Source organism: Anomalospiza imberbis, chromosome 22, assembly GCF_031753505.1.
Source record: "Anomalospiza imberbis isolate Cuckoo-Finch-1a 21T00152 chromosome 22, ASM3175350v1, whole genome shotgun sequence".
NCBI lineage: Eukaryota > Metazoa > Chordata > Aves > Passeriformes > Viduidae > Anomalospiza > Anomalospiza imberbis.
The window spans coordinates 3,076,553-3,099,566 of NC_089702.1; the positions used below are offsets into that span (position 1 = coordinate 3,076,553).

Sequence of the window (23,014 nt, forward strand, 5' to 3'; positions counted from 1 at the left end):
GGCAGCTGGCAGGGACCCCCCCACCGCCACGGCCAGCTCCGGGGGCCCCCGCAGCCGGGTGGCCGAGAGCACCATGGAGAAGCGGGGGGCACCCAGCGGGCAGAGCTGGGGAGGGGGGCACGGCCCCCACCCCGCACCTGGGGGACGGGCACACGCCGGGTCCCCTTTGGTCACTTGCTGTCCCCGCCGGGCAGGGACGGCCCGAGGCACCGCGAGATGCTGGGGGGCTGCGGCAGGGGGAGACCCCCCCTCAGCAAGGAGCGGGGCAGGGGGAGCCCCCAGGGCACGGCGGGGGCTCCCCGTGGCACTGCTGGCCGGGCTCGGGGGGGGCCACAAAGGCAACCAGCGGGGCTGTCCCGCACCCCAAAACCAGTGCTGGGGGGGGCCCCCGCCCGTACCCCCTCATCCTAACGCATGTAAACGTCCCGGCTCCAGCCCTCCCCGTCGCTCTGGCCCAGGGGCTCCTGGCCCTTGGCTCGGCCCCGCAGCCCGGAGCCGGGGGGAGGCTGGGGTGCGGCCCCGGGGGTGCCCGGCGGCTCCTCCTCGACGGGGTCCATCTCGATGTCCATGCAGCAGGAATCGCCGGGCTCCGTGCCGGCCGAGTCCCGGCTGCCCGGAGCCTCGGAGTCGAAGGTGTCTTGGCGGGCCAGGCTGCGGGGGCCCGGGCGGGCGGGCGGCGGGGGGGCCCTGCCCTGCCCGCGGCCCCCCGAGTCCCCCGGGCCCTGCCGGAGGCGGCCGTGCTCCCCCTCCGGGTACGGAGCCTGGGTGCGAGAAGCAACCACACCATGCGGGGGTGGACGGGCTGGGGTCGCTTAGTGGGGGGGGTTAGTGGGGGACAGCCGGGGCTGGGGGGAGACACACGCTCCTGGCCAGCCTGGCCCGCCTCTGGTGGGTGACACGACGGCAGCAGGGCTCAGCCGGGGGGGCAGCGGGGCAGGGAATGGGGAGGGGGAGCGGCACAGGGGAGGGGGATGGAGCACCAGCAGCGTCAGGCTCGCTGGAAGATTTAGCGACAGACAGCACAGGACACGTGTCCCCCCCTGTGTCCCCAGCCCCGGGGGTGGCTGCAGGACCCCCGGATCAGCACGGTGGGATGGGGCTGTGCACCCCACCCGGCCCACCCAGGACACCCCCAAGCTCATGCCCCCACCACGGTTCCCCCAGAGAGGTGTGGGAATGGGGGTCTGGCACCCTGGCAGCCCCAGGAAGGCACAGGGTGGCTCTTGAAGTGAGCAGATCCTGGGGGTTCCCAACCCCTGGGCAGCCCCAGGCTTTGGAGGAGGCCCAGATTCCCAGGAGACCCCGAATGTGGGGCTGGCAGCAGTCCCAGGCAGGGACAGATGCCCAGGGCTAATCCCAGGGATGGCCCCAGTCCAGGAACAGGAGCAGGTCCCTGGGGTGACCCCGATCCCAGGAACACTCCCATGCCAGGGGCCTGCAGTAGCACTTCCCAAAGGAACGATCCCAGGGACAGTCCCACTCCTGGGGGGCTGTGGTTCTCCGTGGTGACCCTAATCCCATGGGTTGTCCTAATCCCAGTGTCCCCAGAGCAGGTGACCCCACACTTCGGGACCACAGGCCCCTGGGATGGCCCTAACCCCAGGGGTGGCCCCAGTTCCAGGGTGGAGACCCTGATCCCAGGGAAGGTGACCTTAGGGACAATCTCACACCTGGGGAGGGCCACAGTCCCCCAGGGTGACCCTGATCCCAGGACAGGAGACCCCAGGGATGATACTACAACTGGGGGGGGGCACATTCTCCTGGGGTGACCCTGATCCCAGGAAAGGTGACCTTAGGGACAATCCCACACCTGGGGAGGGCCACATTCCCCTGAGATCACCCTGATCCCAGGACAGGGGACCCCAAGGACAATGCCACACCTGGGGAGAGCTGTGACTCCCCAGGCTGTCCCCAATCCCAGGGATATCCCAAGGGCTGGGGAGGGGGTGTTCCCAGTGTCCTGGTGTCCCCGGTGTCCTGGTGTCTCCAATGTCCCTGGTGTCCCTGGTGTTCCCAGTGTCCCTGGTGCCCCCAATGTCCCCAATGTCCCCGGTGTCCCTGGTGCCCCCAATGTCCCCGGTGTCCTGGTGTCCTGGTGTCCCCAATGTCCCCGGTGTCCTGGTGTCCCCAGTGTCCCTGGTGTCCCCAATGTCCCCAACGTCCCCGGTGTCCCCGGTGTCCTGGTGTCCCCAATGTCCCAGGTGTCCTGGTGTCCCCAACATCCCCGGTGTCCCCTCCACCGCCTCACAGCGCGTGCTCCTCGAGGGCTCCGGGGGGGCTGGGGGCGGCCTCGCGGCCCCAGAGGTTGAGGTTCCTGCGCAGGGAGGTGAGCACCTGTACCTGGAGGTTGGAGACGGGCGCGGGGCTGGCGGCCAGCGCGGCCGTGGCCATGGTGCGGTTCAGCAGCGGGTTCGGGGGGTTGCTGCTGGGCGGGTGCGTGGCCTTCCAGTAGGCCTCCAGGTACTCGGCCAGGTGCTCGCAGGCCTCCTCCAGCTGGTTCTCGTCCAGCACGATGTCGAACATCTCCTGGGGAAGGGACGGGTGCGAGGTGGGGCAGCGCGGGGACAATGGGACAGGGCGGGGCAGCTGGATGTGGGGCAGAATCTATGGGACAGGGTGGGGACAATGGGACAGGGTGGGGATAATGGGACAGGGAGGGGTACCAGGACATGGGGCAGAGCCTATGGGATAGGGTGGGACAGCTGGATGTGGGGTGGGGATAATGGGACAGGGTGGAGCCTTAGGGGACACGGGGTGGGGACAATGGGACAGCGAGTGGCATGGTAGAGCCTGTAGGACCCAGGGCAGAGCCTGTAGGACGGGTCAGGGCTAACGGGACAGGTCAGAGCCTCTAGGACACGGTGGGGACAATGGGACAGGGTGGGGACAACGGGACACAGGATGGGGCCAATGGAGAAGGGCGAGGCTGCTGGACAGAGGGTGGAGCCCATGGGACAGGGAGGGGCTGCTGGTCCTGGGCCACAGCCTGTGGGCTCAGGGCAAGTCAACAGGGCAAGTGAGGGACAGTGGGACAGGGCGGGATCTGTGGGACAGGGAGGAACAGTGGCACAAGTCAGGGACAATGGGACAGGGCAGGATCTGTGGGACAGGGTGGGCAGGGCAGGTCAAGGTGGGACCATGGTGGCCGGGGCATACTCACAGGTGGGCACTGTGCCAGCTTGTCCGAGGCCACCATCTGCACGTTGAGGTGCTTGGCCTGGGACTTCCCCCTGGACTTCACCAGCCGCTGCAGCACCTGCGCAGGAGGGGACAGCCCGGGGTGGCCGTGGGGACATGGCCCGAGCCTGCCCGGTGCCCCCAGCGTGGCAGGGAGGGGCTGGCACTGCCCCTGTCCCCCCAGGGGCCCGCACCCACCTTGGGAGAGGTGATTTTGATGTAGACGATGATGGGCGCCAGCGAGGTCTTGGCCAGCTGGGCCGGGTGGTTGATGGTGTCGGCGTCCAGGGCCACCAACTGCAGCGTCCGGGCCAGCTCGAAGATGCGCTCGGTCTCGCTCTGGACCTCGGCTGGGGGCACACGGGCACAGGGCGAGGGTCAGGGCACACGTGGGGACAGCGGCGGACAGAGGCGGTGAGGGATTGGGTGAAGTTTTTTCTGACCCAGAGATGGGGTAACTGAGAGGCGTTAAAAAACTCTGATTTTATTTTCAGCCTCATGTGAAGGGGGAGACAAGGCGGGCGTGGTAATTCATGCTATCACAATTAGAAGCCAGCTAATTAACCGTTTCTTAATTACAACACACTACAAGCATTCCTTGGCCTATCAGCTTTTGCCACACCATGCTGCAAATGCCATAAAGCCAATCATTCAGAGTTACCCCTCATGGGTCCTAACAGAATGTATCTTTAATTGAATAAATATATTAATATACATTGTACTACATTAGTAATGTATATTATATTTTATATATTAATATATATTAATAATATACACAGAATATTAGTAATATTTATAAAAGATATATCTAGCTCTCTAAAGATATATGGAATATATATGCAAATATTCATACCTATATAGCTATATATTCATGCAGATATATATTCATATAGAATATATATACATATATTCATATATATACATATATATATGTATATATATGTATATATAAATACATATAAACATATATTCATATATTAATATACATATTTATATTAATCGATCTATATCTAGACAGATATATAGGTGTGTATATACACACCAAGGTATATAGGTAGGTGTATATAGGAATATATATATAGGTAGATATATATAGATACATATAGATCTATAGATGGATCTAAAGATCTATATATAGGTATATATATTTTTATATATCTTATAATATATATATATTAATATATATATAATATATATGAATATATCTATATAGGCATATGTAGATATATGTGAATAAATATTATAATCTATATTCATATATAGATTCATATATAGATTCATATATATATTCGTATATATACCTATATATAGATATAAAGATCTTGATATCTATATATCTATATATCTATCGATCTCTATATATTGATATATATTCTGTATAGATATATATAGATATATATGTCCTATAAATATATATATATGTATCAATATCTATATATCCATATATTTATATAGATATTCAATATATATATTCTCTATAGATCTATATATAAATCTATCTATCTATACATATCAATATAAATATATCTATATATCTCTCTATATACTGATATCTAGATAGTCAATATAGATATTGAATATATATTGGATAAACTGCTATATGCATATAGCAACATACATTGCTTTGAATACATTGAATATATAACTATCTATATATTCATTATAGATCGATATATATCGATATATATAGATCTATAGACCTATACATATATATACACACACTTATATATATCTATATATCTCTCTATATATCTTTATATATATATATATATATATATATATATAAAATCTATATCTATATATTTATATATCTGTATATCTGTATATCTGTATATCTATTTATCTATATATCTATATATCTATATATCTATCTAAATATATATACCTATATATATATATATAATATATTTATAAATATATAAAAATATATAAATATATATATTTTTTTAATATATAGGTATATATACCTATATATATCTAAATATATCTCTATATATCTTTATATATCTATATATATAGATTTATATTTATAGTTATATATATATAAAATATATAAAAATCTATTTCTATATATCTAATCTATATCTAACATATAGATATATATATGTATAGGTCTATAGATCTATATATATTGATCTATAACGAATATATTGGTCGATATATATAGCTCTATAGACCTATACATCTGTATCTTTATATACTTATCTATACCTATATATCTCTATTTATATCTTTATATATCTATATATATAGATATATAATCTATATCTATATCTAATCTATATATCTAATCTATATCTAATCTATCTATATATATCTGATCTATATCTAATATATAGATATATCTATATATATCTCCTATATATGTCTATATATGTCTATACATTCAATATAGATATATATATTGATATTTCTCTGAAGCATTTAGGTTTTTTTGTCAGGCCATCTCCCAAGGGCCACGGCCTGGGGACAGCAGCGGGAGGGGACTCGTCCTGAGCCTCGGCCACCTCGGGTGTCACCGCGGCCACCTCGGGTGTCACCGCGGCCACCTCGGTGTCACCGCGGCCACCTCGGGTGTCACCGCGGCCACCTCGGTGTCACCGCGGCCACCTCGGTGTCACCGCGGCCACCTCGGTGTCACCGCTGGGACACGGCGTCGCTGCAGGAGCCGGGTGGCACCGGCAAAGCCTCCCCACCCCAAACCACACACACACACACACACAGAACCACACGGGCTGGGGCGCACAGGGGCCACCAAGGTGTCCCCAAGCCTCAGCCTGCGTCCCCGAGGCCACCTGGGGAGGACGGGGGTCCCGGCGGGTCCCTCTACGTACCCAAGACATCTGTATCACGAGCAGGGGAGGAAGGAGGCAGCGCGGAGGGGAGGAGAACCCCGAAAGAAAAGAGAAACGGGAACAAAAAAACACAGCAGAGAAGATAAAAGAGGAGGAGGAGGAGGAGGAGGAGAGGCACTGAGTCACAGGCCCGGGGGAGCACAGGGTTCGTCACCCCCACCCCCAGGAGCGGGACGAGCCCCCCGGGCTGGGTTGGGGTGATACAGATGGAGGCTTGGGGGGTCCCGCGGGCCGGGGGGGTCCGGGGGGTGCAGGGGGTTCCGGGGCCGTACCCAGGCTGGAGCGGGTGCTGGAGCGCTCGATGATGGTGTGCTTGCTGGGGTTGTTGAGCACGGAGCGCTTGGCCAGGGAGATGTCGGCTGTGACCCGCGTGATGGAGATCCTGGGGACACGGCGGGGGCACCCCCACAGCCACGGTCACCCCCGGGACCCCGGTGTCACCCCACAGCCACCCCCGGGACACCGGTGTCACCCCACAGCCACCCCCGGGACACCACTGACACCCCACAGCCACCCCCAGCACCCCAGTGTCATCCCACAGCCACCCCCGGGACACCGGTGTCACCCCACAGCCACCCCCGGGACCCCGGTGTCACCCCACAAAGACCCCCGGGACCCCAGTGTCACCCCACAGCCACCCCCGGGACACCACTGACACCCCACAGCCACCCCCAGCACCCCAGTGTCACCCCACAGCCACCCCCGGGACACCACTGACACCCCACAGCCACCCCTGGGACACCACTGACACCCCACAGCCACCCCCAGGACCCCAGTGTCACCCCAAAAACACCCCCAGGACCCCGGTGTCACCCCACAGCCACCCCCAGGATCTCGGTGTCACCCCACAGCCACCCCGGGACCCCAGTGTCACCCCACAAACACCCCCAGGATCCCGGTGTCACCCCACAAACACCCCCAGGATCTCGGTGTCACCCCACAGCCACCCCCAGGACCCCAGTGTCACCCCACAGCCACCCCCAGGACCCCAGTGTCACCCCACAAACACCCCCAGGACCCCAGTGTCACCCCACAGCCACCCCGGGACCCCAGTGTCACCCCACAAACACCCCCAGGACCCCAGTGTCACCCCACAGCCACCCCCGGGACGCCGGTGTCACCACCTTGCTGACAGCCCACAGCCCCCCCACCCCAGGATCCCACTGTCACCCCACACCCAGTGTCACCCCCTGACCCCACTGTCACCCTACAAGCCACCCTTGGCACCCCAGTGTCACCCCACACCCAGTGCCACCCCCTGACCCCACTGTCACCCTACAAGCCACCCTTGGCACCCCAGTGTCACCCCACACCCAGTGTCACCCCCTGACCCCACTGTCACCCCCCTGCTGTCACCCCACCCCTGGGGCTGCTGGCCATGGGGGAGCTGGACCCGCCCTAATCAGGGTTTCCCTTTTTTAGGGACCCCCCCTGTGAGTTTTGGGGGTCCCCACACAGGCTATGGGGTCCCTCTGTGCGGTTAGGGGTCCCCTTGTGGGTTTAGGGGCTCCCACATGGATTTAGGGGTTCCTCTATGGGGTTGTGGGTCCCCTCATGGGTTTAGGGGTTCCTCTGTCGGGTTAGGCGTCCCTCTCTGGGGTTAGGGGTTCCTCTGTGGGGTTAGGGGTCCCCTCATAGGTTTAGGGGTTCCTCTATTGGTTTAGGAACCCCCACATGGATTTAGGGGTCTCCCTATGGAGTTAGGTGCCCCCTCTATGGGTTTAGGTGCCCCCTCATGGATTTAGGGGTCCCTCTATGGGGTTAGGGGTTCCTCTGTGGGGTTATGGGTCCTCTCACAGATTTAGGGGTCCCCCTATGGGGTTAGGGACCCCCTCATGGGTTTAGGGGTCCCCCTATGGGGTTAGGGACCCCCTCATGGGTTTAGGGGTCCCTGTAGGGGTTATGGGGTCCCCCTATGGGGTTAGGGGCCCCCTCATGGGTTCAGGGGTCCCCCTATGGGGTTCAGGGGTCCCCCTATGGGGTTAGAGGCCCCCTCATGGGTTCAGGGGTCCCCCTATGGGGTTCAGGGGTCCCCCTATGGGGTTAGAGGCCCCCTCATGGGTTCAGGGGTCCCCCTATGGGATTCAGGGGTCCCCCTATGGGGTTAGGGGCCCCCTCATGGGTTCAGGGGTTCCCCTATGGGGTTCAGGGGTCCCCCTATGGGGTTAGGGGCCCCCTCATGGGTTCAGGGGTTCCCCTATGGGGTTCAGGGGTCCCCCTATGGGGTTAGGGGCCCCCTCATGGGTTTAGGGGTCCCTGTATGGGTTCAGGGGTCCCGTATGGGGTTAGGGCCCCCCTCATGGGTTTAGGGGTCCCTGTATGGGTTCAGGGGTCCCCTATGGGGTTAGGGGCCCCCTCATGGGTTCAGGGGTCCCTGTAGGGGTTTAGGGGTATCCCTATGGGGTTAGGGGCCCCCTCATGGGTTTAGGGGTCCCTGTAGGGGTTCAGGGGTCCCCCTATGGGGTTAGGGGCCCCCTCATGGGTTCAGGGGTCCCTGTAGGGGTTCAGGGGTCCCTGCCTCGCAGCCCCTCACCGGCCATCGAAGCGATGCTTCAGGAAGTCGAAGAGCGCCTTCTGCATCATGTCCGTCACCTGCGGGGAGGGACAGCAGGGACACGGGGACAGTGAGGGGCTGGGGTCCCCCCTGGACCCCCCCGAGCGCCACCCACCCCCCGCTCACCTCATATCCCTTCAGCGAGGGCCCCACGAGGATGATGGGGCGCATGGAGGGCACCACGTCGTACGGGGGCACGTGCTCGGTCTGGGGACAGAGCCGGGCGTCACCGGGGCGCGGGGGCACGCGCGGCACCCCCGGCGCGGCTCCGGGGTGGTTTGGGGGGGCTGCAAGCGGGGGGCGCCTCCCTGCCCCCCTCCCGGGCTCCTGGCGCTACTCACCGACTTCTGCTTCTGCTTGGCTACGTCCCGGGGGCGCGGGGCCGGGGGCGAGAGGAGACAAACAAGGCATGCGTGTTACCGCGGGCACGGGGACACGGGGACACGGGGACATGCGGGTGGCACCCGCCTGGGCCGGGGACACGGGTGTGACACCCCGGGGACACGGGTGTGACCCAGGGACACGGGTGTGACAGCCCAGTGTCATGGGTGTGACCCAGGGACACGGGTGTGACAGCCCAGTGTCATGGGTGTGACCCAGGGACACGGGTGTGACCCAGGGACACGCGTGTGACAGCCCAGGGACACGGGTGTGACCCAGGGACACGGGTGTGACAGCCCAGTGTCATGGGTGTGACCCAGGGACACGGGTGTGACCCAGGGACACGCGTGTGACAGCCCAGGGACACGGGTGTGACAGCCCAAGGACACGGGTGTGACACCGCCTGGGCCAGGGACACGGGTGTGACACCTCAGGGTCATGGGTGTGACCCAGGGACACGGGTGTGACAGCCCAGTGTCATGGGTGTGACCCAGGGACACGCGTGTGACAGCCCAGGGACACAGGTGTGACCCAGGGACACGGGTGTGACAACCCAGGGACACGGGTGTGACACCTGCCTGGGCCAGGGACACGCGTGTGACAGCCCAGTGTCATGGGTGTGACCCAGGGACACGCGTGTGACAGCCCAGGGACATGCGTGTGACAGCCCAGGGACACGGGTGTGACACCCGCCTGGGCCAGGGACACGCGTGTGACACCCCATGGACACGGGTGTGACCCAGGGACACGGGTGTGACAGCCCAGTGTCATGGGTGTGACAGCCCAGGGACATGCGTGTGACACCCGCCTGGGCCAGGGACACGGGTGTGACAGCCCAGGGACACGGGTGTGACCCAGGGACACGCGTGTGACAGCCCAGTGTCACGGGTGTGACCCAGGGACACGCGTGTGACAGCCCAGTGTCATGGGTGTGACCCAGGGACACGCGTGTGACAGCCCAGGGACACGGGTGTGACACCCGCCTGGGCCAGGGACACGGGTGTGACAGCCCAGGGACACAGGTGTGACCCAGGGACACGCGTGTGACAGCCCAGGGACACAGGTGTGACCCAGGGACACGCGTGTGACAGCCCAGGGACACGGGTGTGACCCAGGGACACGCGTGTGACACCCCAGGGACACGCGTGTGACCCAGGGACACGGGTGTGGCAGCCCAGGGACACAGGTGTGACCCAGGGACACGCGTGTGACAGCCCAGTGTCATGGGTGTGACTCAGGGACACGGGTGTGACACCCCAGGGACACGCGTGTGACCCAGGGACACGGGTGTGGCAGCCCAGGGTCATAGGTGTGACACCCGCCTGGGCCGGGGACACACATGTGGCACCCCAGGGACACGGGTGTGACACCCGCCTGGGCCAGGGACACGCGTGTGACAGCCCAGTGTCATGGGTGTGACCCATGTGACAGCCCAGGGACACAGGTGTGACACCCGCCTGGGCCAGGGACACGTGTGTGACAGCCCAGGGACATGCGTGTGACAGCCCAGGGACACGGGTGTGACACCCGCCTGGGCCAGGGACACGGGTGTGACACCCCATGGACACGGGTGTGACCCAGGGACACGGGTGCGACCTCTGGGGCGGGCCAGGGACACAGGTGTGACCAGAGGTGACCTGGGGACCCACGTGTGACCTGCAGGGTGACCCAGGGACACACTTGTGACACCCCCGGGGGTGACCCATGGACACGGGTGTGACCCAGGGACACGCGTGTGACCTCTGGGGCGGGCCAGGGACACAGGTGTGACCCAGAGGTGACTCAGGGACATGTGTGTGACCCAAGGGGTGACCAAGGGACACGTGTGACCCTCTGGGGCACCCCAAAGACACGTGTGTGACCTGGAATGTGACACAGGGACACACGTGTGACCCAGAGGTGACCCAGGGGACACATGTGTGACCCAGGGGACACGCGTGTGACCCAGAGGTGACCCAGGGGACACACGTGTGACCCAGAGGTGACCCAGGGACACATGTGTGACCCAGGGGACACATGTGTGACCCAGAGGTGACCCAGGGACAGGCGTGTGACCCAGAGGTGACCCAGGGACACGCGTGTGACCCAGAGGTGACCCAGGGACACGCGTGTGACCCAGGGGACAGGCGTGTGACCCAGAGGTGACCCAGGGACACGCGTGTCACGCACAGGGTGCCCAAAGGGTGCTGTGCGAGCCCAGAGCCACGTGTGTGACCCGAGGTTGCCCCAGGTGACACGTGTGTGACCCGGGGGGCCCTGGGGACAGTGACACAGCAGCATCGCCCCCTCCGGGGTGGCTCTGGGTGCCGGGGGGGCTCTGCAGGGTCTGGGGGGCAGCCGGGACCCGCAGACCCCCCCCGTCCCGCGTGGTGGTTGCGCCCAAACCCCCCAGGTCATGCCCAGTTCAGGGGGGAGAGGAATGGTCCATTCTCAGTCGCGGGGGGGAGAGACACCGGCCGTGCTGGAACACACCATGCGCACACTGCGGGGGGAGGCAGCCGGGGGGGGGGGCACGGGCTGGTCCATCCCATGGATTGGGGGGGGGCACGGGCTGGTCCATTCCATGGACTGGGGGGGGGCACGGGCTGGTCCATCCCATGGACTGGGGGGGTCACAGCCACGGGCTGGTCCATCCCATGGATTGGGGGGGGGCACGGGCTGGTCCATTCCATGGACTGGGGGGGGGCACGGGCTGGTCCATTCCATGGACTGGGGGGGTCACAGCCACGGGCTGGTCCATTCCATGGACTGGGGGGGGCACAGCCACGGGCTGGTCCATTCCATGGACTGGGGGGGGCACAGCCACGGGCTGGTCCATTCCATGGACTGGGGGGGGGTCACAGCCACGGGCTGGTCCATCCCATGGACTGGGGGGGGGCACGGGCTGGTCCATTCCATGGACTGGGGGGGGCACAGCCACGGGCTGGTCCATTCCATGGACTGGGGGGGGGTCACAGCCACGGGCTGGTCCATTCCATGGACTGGGGGGGGGCACGGGCTGGTCCATCCCATGGACTGGGGGGGGGGACACGGGCTGGTCCATTCCATGGACTGAGGGGGGGTCACAGCCACGGGCTGGTCCATTCCATGGACTGGGGGGGTCACAGCCACGGGCTGATCCATCCCATGGACTGGGGGGGTCACAGCCACGGGCTGGTCCATTCCATGGACTGGGGGGGGGGGGTCACAGCCACGGGCTGGTCCATTCCATGGACTGGGGGGGGGGCACGGGCTGGTCCATCCCATGGACTGGGGGGTCACAGACACGGGCTGGTCCATTCCATGGTCTGAGGGGGGGTCACAGCCACGGGCTGGTCCATCCCATGGACTGGGGGGGTCACAGCCACGGGCTGGTCCATTCCATGGACTGGGGGGGTCACAGCCACGGGCTGGTCCATTCCATGGACTGGGGGGGGGACACGGGCTGGTCCATTCCATGGACTGGGGGGGGGCACGGGCTGGTCCATTCCATGGACTGGGGGGGGACACGGGCTGGTCCATTCCATGGACTGGGGGGGGGGCACGGGCTGGTCCATTCCATGGACTGGGGGGGGGCACGGGCTGGTCCATCCCATGGACTGGGGGGGGGACACGGGCTGGTCCATTCCATGGACTGGGGGGGGACACGGGCTGGTCCATTCCATGGACTGGGGGGGGGCACGGGCTGGTCCATCCCATGGACTGGGGGGGGGACACGGGCTGGTCCATTCCATGGACTGGGGGGGGGGGTCACAGCCACGGGCTGGTCCATTCCATGGACTGGGGGGGGGGGGGGTCACAGCCACGGGCTGGTCCATCCCATGGACTGGGGGGTCACAGCCACGGGCTGGTCCATCCCATGGACTGGGGGGGGACACGGGCTGGTCCATTCCATGGACTGGGGGGGTCACAGCCACGGGCTGGTCCATTCCATGGACTGGGGGGGTCACAGCCACGGGCTGGTCCATCCCATGGACTGGGGGGTCACAGCCACGGGCTGGTCCATCCCATGGACTGGGGGGGGGACACGGGCTGGTCCATTCCATGGACTGGGGGGGTCACAGCCACGGGCTGGTCCATTCCATGGACTGGGGGGGTCACAGCCACGGGCTGGTCCATTCCATGGACTGGGGGGGGGGGGGGTCACAGCCACGGGCTGGTCCATTCCATGGACTGGGGGGGGGGGGGGTCACAGCCACGGGCTGGTCCATTCCATGGACTGGGGGGGGGGGGGTCACAGCCACGGGCTGGTCCATTCCATGCAGCCATGGAGTGATCCATCCCATGGCCCATGGCGGGGGGACACAGCCACGGACTGATCCATCCCACTGACAGCAGGAGGAGTCAGCCCCGCACTGTCCCCAGGTGCAGGGCTCATCCCGTGCTGTGGCACCGGGGCAGCACTTGGCCCCCAGTCCCGTGGGGTGACCCTGTGGGGTGCCCCCAGCCCCGTGGGATGACTCCAGCCCCGTGGGGTGACCCCAGTCCCGTGGGGTGACCCTGTGGGGTGCCCCCAGCCCCGTGGGGTGCCCCCAGCCCCGTGGGATGACTCCAGACCCATGGGGTGACCCCGTGGGATGACTCCAGCCCCGTGGGGTGACTCCAGCCCCGTGGGGTGACCCTGTGGGGTGCCCCCAGCCCCCTGGGGTGACTCCAGCCCCGTGGGGTGCCCCCAGCCCCATGGGGTGACCCCAGTCCCGTGGAGTGACCCCGTGGGATGACTCCAGCCCCGTGGGGTGCCCCCAGCCCCGTGGGGTGACCCCGTGGGATGACTCCAGCCCCGTGGGGTGACCCCATGGGATGACTCCAGCCCCGTGGGGTGACCCCGTGGGATGACTCCAGCCCCGTGGGATGACTCCAGACCCATGGGGTGCCCCCAGCCCCGTGGGATGACTCCAGCCCCGTGGGGTGACTCCAGCCCCGTAGGGTGCCCCCAGTCCCATGGGGTGACCCCAGTCCCGTGGGGTGACCCCGTGGGGTGCCCCCAGCCCCGTGGGGTGACCCCGTGGGGTGCCCCCAGCCCCCCGGCAGTGTTAGGGCAGGCAGCGGGTGCAGCAGGCGAGGCGGGGCCGGCGGGGGCCGTTACCTTCCTAAAGAAGGGGATGCGCTTGCTGTGGGCGGGGGGGGTGGTGACACTGCTCACGCTACTCTTAGGGGAGCGCTGCGTCTCCATGGCCTCCTCCTCCTCTAACTCATCGGGATCAAAGGCAAAGCTAGGCATGTCCAGGCCACCTGGGGACGGCCGGAGCCGCGGACGGACGGCAGGGAGAGAAGAAGAGCGATAATGGCGATGGAAGAAAGGGGAAATGGAGATGGGGAGGCTGGGAAGGGCACGGGGGTGGAAGAGGAGAAGCAGAGGAGTCCCGCGGGAAATGGGGTCACCCTGCCTGCACCCGGGGCGGAGGGGACGAGGGGGTCACCCGTGGGGAGCCGGGGAGGGACCCCCAGGCTGGAGCTGCCGGGGGGACCCGGGACACTCTTACCGCTGGCAGGGGGGGTGGGCCGGCGGGTCCCCGTCACCACATCGCCCAGGCTGGAGCTGGAGTTGTCACCCGATTTGCTGCGTGGGAGAAGCACGGGGAGAGCGATGAGGGCGGGATGGATGGAGGGGGGGGTCCGGGGAGAGCTGGGGGGGTGTCGGGGTGAGCCCCACCTCGAGCTCAGGCGGTTCTGCCTCATCTTCTGCTCCTGCAGCAGCCGCATGTTCTCCAGCTTGACAGGGCTGGGGATGAAGCCCACCTCGCAGCCCTCCTTCACCAGCCGCCCGATCCACCAGTCGTTGTTGTACTTCTGCTCCGGGGAGGGGGGAAAACACCTTAAAACCACCCCCCAAACCCACCCCAGCGCTGCCCCCCGCCCCTCCCCAGCGCCCCCCGGCCCGCTCCCACCTCCTTGATGTGCAGGAAGTCCTTGGGCTCGAAGCAGATGGCCATGCCCTGCACGGGCACGTCGTCGCCAGCCGAAGGGTTGTAGCCCACGTTGGTGCGCACGGCGAACGCCACCGGCTTCGTCTGCACACGGGAGAGGGGAGCAGCGGGGAGATCCCGGCCTCTGCCACCCCAAAATGGGGAGATCCCACCCTCTGCCACCCCAAAAAAAGGAGATTCCACCCCAAAATGTGGCAATTCCATCCTCTGCCACCACAAAAAAAGGAGATTCCACCCCAAAATGGGGAGTTCCCATCCTCTGCCACCCCAAAACAGGGAAATTCCACCCCAAAATGGGGCAATTCCATCCTCTGCCACCCCAAAACAGGGAAATTCCACCCCAAAATGGGGCAATTCCATCCTCTGCCACCCTATAAAAAGGAGATTCCATCCCAAAATGGGGAGATCCCACCCTCTGCCACCCCAAAACAGGGAGATCCCATCCTCTGCCACCCCAAAACAGGGAAATTCCACCCCAAAATGGCCCAATCCCATCTTCTGCCACCCCAAAACGGGGAGATTCCACTCCCTCACCCCAGCCCGGCCAGGCAGGTGCCGATGTCACCAGCCGGGCTTGGCTCCTCAGCAGCGTGGCCACTAAGTAACGAGGGGCTCATGAGCTAATTGCCCCGGGGCCGCCCAGGGCGATGGACACTCAGCCAAGGTGAGCACCCCGGCTCCCAGTTCCACCCAGTAAAGCCTTCCCAGTGCCCCCAGCCCGCGATCCCGGGGCAGGGCTGGGGGCAGGGGGCACCGGGGGGTCCCTGTGCCAGGGCTGGGGGGCCGGGGGGGTCCGTGCCGCCTGTCCCACCTTGGCTTTCTCCAGCTGAGCCATGGCCTGGCGCTCGGCCTCCTTGCGCAGCGCCTCCCGGTCCTCCTCCAGCGACACATCCGAGTCCGAGGGGCGGCTGGTGTAGGACTCAGCCGAGCCCTGGGAGCGGGCAGGGGGCTCAGCCCAGCCTGTGCCCCCCAGGACACGGAGCCCATCCCCGATTCCAGACCTCCGGCCTCCTGCACGCTCTCAGTGGTGCCGGTGCCCATCGCTGTGGCCACTGGGAGCCACCCTGGTGCTGCCTGGAGCCATCCCGGTGCCACCCCGGTGCTGCCTGGAGCCACCTCGCTGCTGCCCGGTGCCACCCTGCTGCTGCCCAGAGCCACCCTGGTGCCACCCTGGTGCCACCCTGGAGCCCCTGGTGCCACCCCGGTGGTGCCCAGTGCCACCTCGGTGATGCCCGGTGCCACCCTGGTGATGCTTGGTGCCACCTCAGTGCTGCCCAGTGCCACCCTGGTGATGCCCAGTGCCACCTCGGTGCTGCCCAGTGCCACCTCGGTGCTGCCCAGTATCACCCTGGTGATGCCTGGTGCTGCCCAGTGCCACCCCAGTGCTGCCCAGTGCCACCCCGGTGCTGCCCGGTGCCACCCTGGTGATGCCCGGTGCCACCATGGTGCCATCCCAGAGCCCCTGGTGCTGTCCAGTGCCACCCGGTGCCACCATGGTGCCACCCCGGAGCCCATGGTGCCACCCAGTGCCACCCTGGTGCCACCCCGGTACTGCCCGGTGCCACCCTGGTGCCACCGGGTGCCACCGCGGTGGGGTCACGGCAGGAGAGGGACACGGCAGCTGTCGCCACCGCTCCGGCCGGGAACGTGACACCGGCCCTGCTCCCGTGCCGCTGCCCGGGGCCTCTCCGAGAGCCGGGACGGCAGCGGGGACCCCCCGAGTGTCCCCCAGGGCGGGGGACAGCGCTGTCCCCACGGCTGGCCCCAGGCCATGGGGACAGGGCGCTGCGGGGCCACTCGGGGTCACCCCGGGACAAGGCTGGGGTGGGATCGGGGACCCCCTGCTCACCCCCAGCCCCGGAGGGACAGCGGGGACACCCCAGGGACGCGGTGGGTGACATGTGGGACATCGCCCCCAGCCCCCCCGGAGCCGCTGGGGGCTGCGGGACCCCCCAGCCCTGATTCATCCCAACCTTTCCCAACACCGGGTGCGGATTTGGGGGTCCCTCTGCACAGCCCGGGGGGGACCCCTCCCCAAAAACCACCCTGGGGACACCACCCCACCTCCTACCCCACGGAGGGGACTCTGGGGGGGTCACCCCAACACCCCACAGACCCCCAGCACCCCACAGACCCCCCCCCCCAGCCCCCGGGGGAGCCGAGGGGACCCCGAGCTGAGAGCAGAGCGGGCACGGGGGGGGACGGGGGGTCCTGGGGGCTGCGGGGCCGGGGGGGGTCGCTCACCGGGGCAGCCGGGTGGTCTTTGCCGGGGATCTCCATGGTGGCAGGGCCGGGGGCGAGCGCGGCGGGCGCAGGGCTGGCCCGGGGGGGCTCAGGTTTCAGCCCCGGGTATATTTAGCCCGGTGCCGGGCAGGGGGTGGGGGCCGCGGGGGGGGGGGGCCCTGCCAAGCCCCAGGGTTGGGGAGAGAGGGTTTGGTGCCAGCTGCGGGATGCCAGGGCTGCGTCCCCCCTCCCTGGCACCCCAAAAGGGGCAGGGGACCCCTGGGGGGCTGCGGTTTTTTTTGGGGGGGGGACGCCTCCAGCACTTAGGGCAGAGCAGAGAGGGGCCGAGGGCACGGCCAGGCCTGGCTCGGGGTGACCCCACCTCAGTCCCCGGGGCACAAAGGAGCTCTGGGACCCCCCAAAAGCGCCGGGGCCCCCCCGCACCTGCCGGACGAAGCTGTTGGAGGTGGTGTCGGAGGAGGTGCTGCCGTCCGAGCGCTTGAAGCGACTCTTGCGCCGGCTGTACTTGCCCTGGGTACAAGGGGAGGGGGCGAGAGGGGAGCGCTGGAGCCCCAAAACTCCCCCCAGAGCTGGGGGGCAGCTCAGTGCCCCCCAGCCCCCGCTACCGGGGATGCTCCAACCCCCTCCACCCCCGCCCCGCAGCTGAACCCCGCTCGGGGGGGCTCGGGAAGGGGATGGGGATGGGATGGGGCTGCCCCTCCCCCGGTACTGGGGGGGCTGCGACCCCAACCCCAACACGGTGGGGCCTGAGCGGGCTCGGGGGAGCAGCCCCCCCAAACTCCAGCTCCCCCCTGTCAAAGCAGGGGGAGTGACACCACAACCCCCTGCACCATCCCAGTGCCCCAGACCCCCCCCCCCCCCCACAGCGTGGGCACCCACCCCCACGGGACCCCCGCTCCCTCCTGCTGGGACGGGCTGCAGGATGTGGGGGTGTCCCAGTGCCCCCCCTGTGGCAGCTCCCGCCCTTTGGGGGAGGTAAAAGGGGGCAAAACTCTGGGGGGAGGGGGCTGTCACCCCCCCCCCAGTGTCCCCGAGGGACAGCTGGGCCCAGCTGCCACCCAGCTCAGGGGTGGGGGTCCCCATGCTGGGTATTTTTAGGTCCAGGACCCCCCCACGTGCCACCCACAGTGACGAGGCTCCCTCTGCCCCCATCCCCTGGGAACCCCCACCCCAAAAATTGTCACCTGCCCCCCCGATTGGTGCTCCCCAAGAGCATGGAGGGGGGGGGGTGGGGTCTGTCCCCAGAGCCCCCCACCCCTCTGGGACCAGTGAGGGTCCCCAAACCAGAGGGGCCAAGCCGAGGGAAGGGGGTGGTTGTGGGGGCGGGGGGAGCACCCCAAGAGTTTTCCCAATTCCTAAAACTTTCCCGGTGGGCACAACACCCCCCCACCAAAACCCCACCTGCCCACTTCGGTGGCAAACTTGGGGGGGGAGGGGGGGCGTGGATTTGGGGTCTCTCCGAGGGGCGGGGGGGGGGACACCCTTTATTTTTGGGTGCTGGGAGGGCGGGACCCCCCCACCCCCCCCACCCCCCCCACCCCCCCCATTATCAGTTTGGGGGGGAAGGGCTGAGCCCCATCTCTTCCCCACGGCGGAATGCCACGGGACGACCCCACCCCCCCGCCCCCGCCGTTCCCCTCGGGGGGTGCGGGCGATGCTGCCACCCCCGTGCCACCCCCGCAAAGCCCCCGGGGGTGTCACCTGGAGCGCGGCGTTGTCCAAGACGTCCATCTGGATGTCCTGCGTGGAGCTGTAGGGGGTCCGGGCCATGCCGCCTTCCCGCACCATGGAAGCGCCGGGCTCGGCGGGATTTTGGGATGGATGGGTGGGTGGATGGGGGGGGAACCACACAGAGGAAGATGATGACGATGACGATGAAGCTCAGGCCTGGCCCCCGCGGTGACGGAGCGGGAGGAGGAGGAGGAGGAGGAGGAGGAGGAGGAAGGAGGAGTGGGGATGGCGCAGGGGGGGCGAGGGATGGGCGGCCGTTCCCGCACCGCCTTCCCGGGGGGTGGGGGATGCGGGAATGCGCCCCCCAAACCCCCCCATCCCAGGTACGGCACCCCCGCAGCGGCTCCTTCCCAAAAATGGGGGTGCCGAGGGCGCCCCCTCCCCAAATGGGTGCCCGCCGCGCTTTAGGGCTGGGGAGGGACCCCAAAAAGAGCCGGGGGGGGGTGACGGGGACCCCAGGCAGCAGCAGCCCCCATCCCCAAACGCGGGGATCTGCCAGCGGGGGAATCCAGCGCTCCCTCGGGACAAGGCTGCCCCAAAAATCCGCTTTTTCCCCCCAAAACCCCCCCAGGGTGAGCAGAGGGAGGGACCCCCACACCCCGCTGGTCCTGCTGGCAGTGTCCCCTGTGCCCCATGGCAGCACCCTGGGGACGATCCCCCCTCCCCAGGCATGGAGGGGCCGATCCCCCCGTGCCCAGCTGAGTCCCCCCCGCTGCTGGCACCTCCCGCCGGCTGTTGGAAAGTTCAAAATTCCTTTGCGCCCACCCCCCCGGGCCGGCCCCTGTGCAGAGGGGGTTTTCCTGTTCCTGTCGCGGCTCGGGGACAGCTGGCAGCGCATTTCCCACCCCCGGCCCCATCCATCAGCAGCGCCGCGAGCAGGGAGCGCTGGGAGGGCTCCGGCGCACCCCAGCGACCCCGAACCCGCACCCCCCGTGCCTGGAAAAGCCAATTCTGCTTTTCCTAGGTGGACATGAGATCCCTGGAGGGTCTGTGAGGACCCCAGGGCGGGTTTTGGGGGCGCCCTTCCAGCCGGGATGGTGCCCGGCGGCGGAGGCGGGCGCACCATCGCCTGGCACTGCGTGGGAGAGTGGCACAATCGCGGCATCTCCTCCTCGCTGCCGGCTCCCCGGGCACCCCCTCTGCTCCCGGGACGAGCTCCAGGAGCATCTAACCACGGATATTCCCGGGAACCCAAGGGAGGGACGGAAATCTCCTGGGAACCCCCCCGGGAACTCAGCAGCAGCAGCAGCAGCAGCAGCAGCATCCCTACCTGCAACCCCTCAAATCTGGGGTCAGCTGCGTTTCCCCCTCCTGGGATCCTTGGGAAGCGCGAGGTGGCCCTTCCGGAGGGCTCGGTGGCCCTTCCAGAGGGCTCGGGGACACGCTGAGCCCCGCTGTCACCGGCATTGTCCCGTCCCCATGCGGGAGCCTGGCGGGGACGCGGTTCCAGCGATTCCCACCCCGCGCCCTCTCCCGCCTCGGGAGCCGCCGGCTTCGGCTGTTTGTTTAAGGAAAAGGATGAGTCAGTTGTGAAACAGCGAGAGCCTGTGTTTATCCCTGTTTTTCTGGGAAAATGAACCAAAAATCTGGCGGCAGCAGCTCCTCAGCTCGCGCCATATGCCGGCTCTGCCAGAGCCCCGGGAATCGGCAGCACCTCCACTCCGGGGGTAACCAGGGGATTTCGGGGTTCACCGGGTGATTTCGGGGGGTAACCAGGTGATTTTGGGGGTTTAGCAGGTGATTTGAGGGTATAACCAGGGGATTTCGGGGGGTAATCAGGGGATTTCGGGGTTCACCGGGTGATTTTGGGGGGTAACCAGGTGATTTTGGGGGTTTAGCAGGTGATTTTAGGGTATAACCAGGTGATTTCGGGGGGTAATCAGGGGATTTCGGGGTTCACCGGGTGATTTTGGGGGATAACCAGGGGATTTCGGGGGATAACCAGGTGATTTTAGGGGGTAACCAGGGGATTTCGTGGTTCACCGGGTGATTTTGGGGGATAACCAGGTGATTTCAGGGGGCAACCAGGTGATTTCAGGGGGCAACCAGGTGATTTTAGGGGGTAACCAGGGGATTTCGGGGTTCACTGGGTGATTTTGGGGGATAACCAGGTGATTTTAGGGCATAACCAGGTGATTTCGGGGGGTAACCAGGGGATTTCGGGGTTCACCGGGTGATTTTGGGGGATAACCAGGTGATTTCAGGGGGCAACCAGGTGATTTTAGGGGGTAACCAAGGGATTTCGGGGTTCACTGGGTGATTTTGGGGGTAACCAGGTGATTTTGGTGGTTTAGCAGGTGATTTTGGGGGTAACCAGGAGATTTTGGGGGTATAGCAGGTGATTTTAGGGCATAACCAGGTGATTTTGGGGGGTAACCAAGTGATTTTGGGGGTTCCCCAGGATATTTCAGGGGTAACCAGGAGATTTTGGGCGTTCACCAGGAGATTTGGGGGTTTACCAGGAGATTTTGGGGGGTAACCAGGTGATTTCAGGGGTAACCAGATGATTTTGGTGGTTTAGCAAGTGATTTGGGGGGGTAACCAGGCGATTTTGGGGGGCAACCAGGTGATTTTAGGGGGTAACCAGGGGATTTTGGGGTTCACTGGGTGATTTTGGGGGATAACCAGGTGATTTTTTGGGGGTAACCAGGTGATTTCAGGGCATAACCAGGTGATTTCAGGGGTAACCAGGAGATTTTGTGGGATCACCAGGAGATTTCAGGGGTAACCAGGAGATTTTGGGGGGTAACCAGGTGATTTCAGGGGTAACCAGATGATTTTGGTGGTTTAGCAAGTGATTTTGGGGGTTTAGCAAGTGATTTTGGGGGGTAACCAGGCGATTTTGGGGTGACCAGGTCACTTCTGAGCGTTTTTGGGGCAGGAATCATCACCCAGCCTGGCTGTGCCTCAGTTTCCCAAATGCAAACAGAGCCATGGAAACACCTGGGCCTGGCTCGTGCCCCACCCCGGAATTCCAGGAAGTGGAAACGTTCTCTGGCAACTCTCACCAGCCCTACCAAGATGTTATTTCCCAGGAAAACTTGAATTTTTAGCCAGCAGTGCCAGAACCACTGGCAAAGAGGTGGGACTGGAATCTGAGAGCCCAGCTCAGGCTTTGGGGTGAATTCTTGGGAAAGAAGGGAAGGCAGAGATGCCATTCCCTGCCAGGAGAAATAAAATGACAAATTTAAAGGTGTTTTAGTGGTGTTTTAGTGGTGTTTTAGTGGTGTTTTAGTGGTGTTTTACTGGTGTTTTAGTGGTGTTTTAGTGGTGTTTTAGTGGTGTTTTACTGGTGTTTTACTGGTGTTTTAGTGGTGTTTTAGTGGTGTTTTACTGGTGTTAAACTCGTCCTGAGGTGGAGAGACAAGCTCTGCCCAGGTGTCTGCAGGTCCAAGGAGGGTGAACATGGGATGGGCAGGGGCCAGGCTGGTCCCAAGGCAGGGCCAGAGCTCCCAGAGCAGCCCAGCATGATCCCAAAGCAGATCCAGGCCTCCCAGTATAGACCAGTCTAGGCACAGCACAGGGCCGGTCCTCCCAGTATGGGCCAGACCGGTCCCTGGACAGGTCCAGTTCTCCCAGCAAGGGCCGGGATGAGCCCTGAATCCTCGGCCCTGCGCTTTCCACACCGCCAGCGCGGCAGGGCCACCCTAATCCCATCCCAGTCCATCCCAGTTCATCCCAGTTCATCCCAGTCCATCCCAGTCCATCCCAGTTCGTCCCAGTCCGTCCCAGTCCATCCCACTTCATCCCAGTCCATCCCAGTTCGTCCCAGTCCATCCCAGTTCATCCCAGTCTGTCCCAGTCCATCCCAATCCATCCCAATCCATCCCAGTCTGTCCCAGTCCATCCCACTCCATCCCAGTTGATCCCAGTCCATTCCAGTCCATCCCAGTTCGTCCCAGTCCGTCCCAGTCCATCCCAGTCCATCCCAGTCCGTCCCAGTCCGTCCCAGTCCATCCCAGTCCATCCCAATTCATCCCGGTCCATCCCAGTCCATCCCAGTTCATCCCAGTCCATCCCAGTCCGTCCCAGTTCATCCCAGTCCGTCCCAGTCCATCCCAATCCATCCCAGTCTGTCCCAGTCCATCCCAGTCCATCCCAGTTGATCCCAGTCCATTCCAGTCCATCCCAGTCCGTCCCAGTCCATCCCAATCCATCCCAGTCTG

The 23,014-nt window shown here is 62.9% G+C and overlaps 1 protein-coding gene across 2 annotated transcripts; it reads right to left on the minus strand.

The window, feature by feature from the left end:
- Positions 1 to 218: 218 nt before the first annotated feature.
- Positions 219 to 18,941, minus strand: CACNB1 (calcium voltage-gated channel auxiliary subunit beta 1). 2 transcript variants are annotated; one of them, XM_068211749.1, is made up of 14 exons: positions 18,819 to 18,941; positions 17,541 to 17,627; positions 15,685 to 15,804; positions 14,835 to 14,957; positions 14,600 to 14,736; positions 14,430 to 14,506; positions 8,928 to 8,947; positions 8,713 to 8,793; positions 8,566 to 8,624; positions 6,305 to 6,414; positions 3,376 to 3,527; positions 3,161 to 3,256; positions 2,341 to 2,526; positions 219 to 761 (listed from the first exon to the last, which is right to left on the minus strand). In XM_068211749.1, the coding sequence occupies exons 1-14, from the start codon at positions 18,903 to 18,905 to the stop codon at positions 408 to 410; spliced, it is 1,689 nt and encodes a 562-aa protein (XP_068067850.1). In that variant the 5' UTR covers positions 18,906 to 18,941; the 3' UTR covers positions 219 to 407. The 2 variants fall into 2 exon arrangements, with proteins under 2 accessions (XP_068067850.1, XP_068067851.1); XM_068211750.1 differs by lacking the exon at positions 8,928 to 8,947 and adding an exon at positions 14,033 to 14,178.
- Positions 18,942 to 23,014: the final 4,073 nt, after the last annotated feature.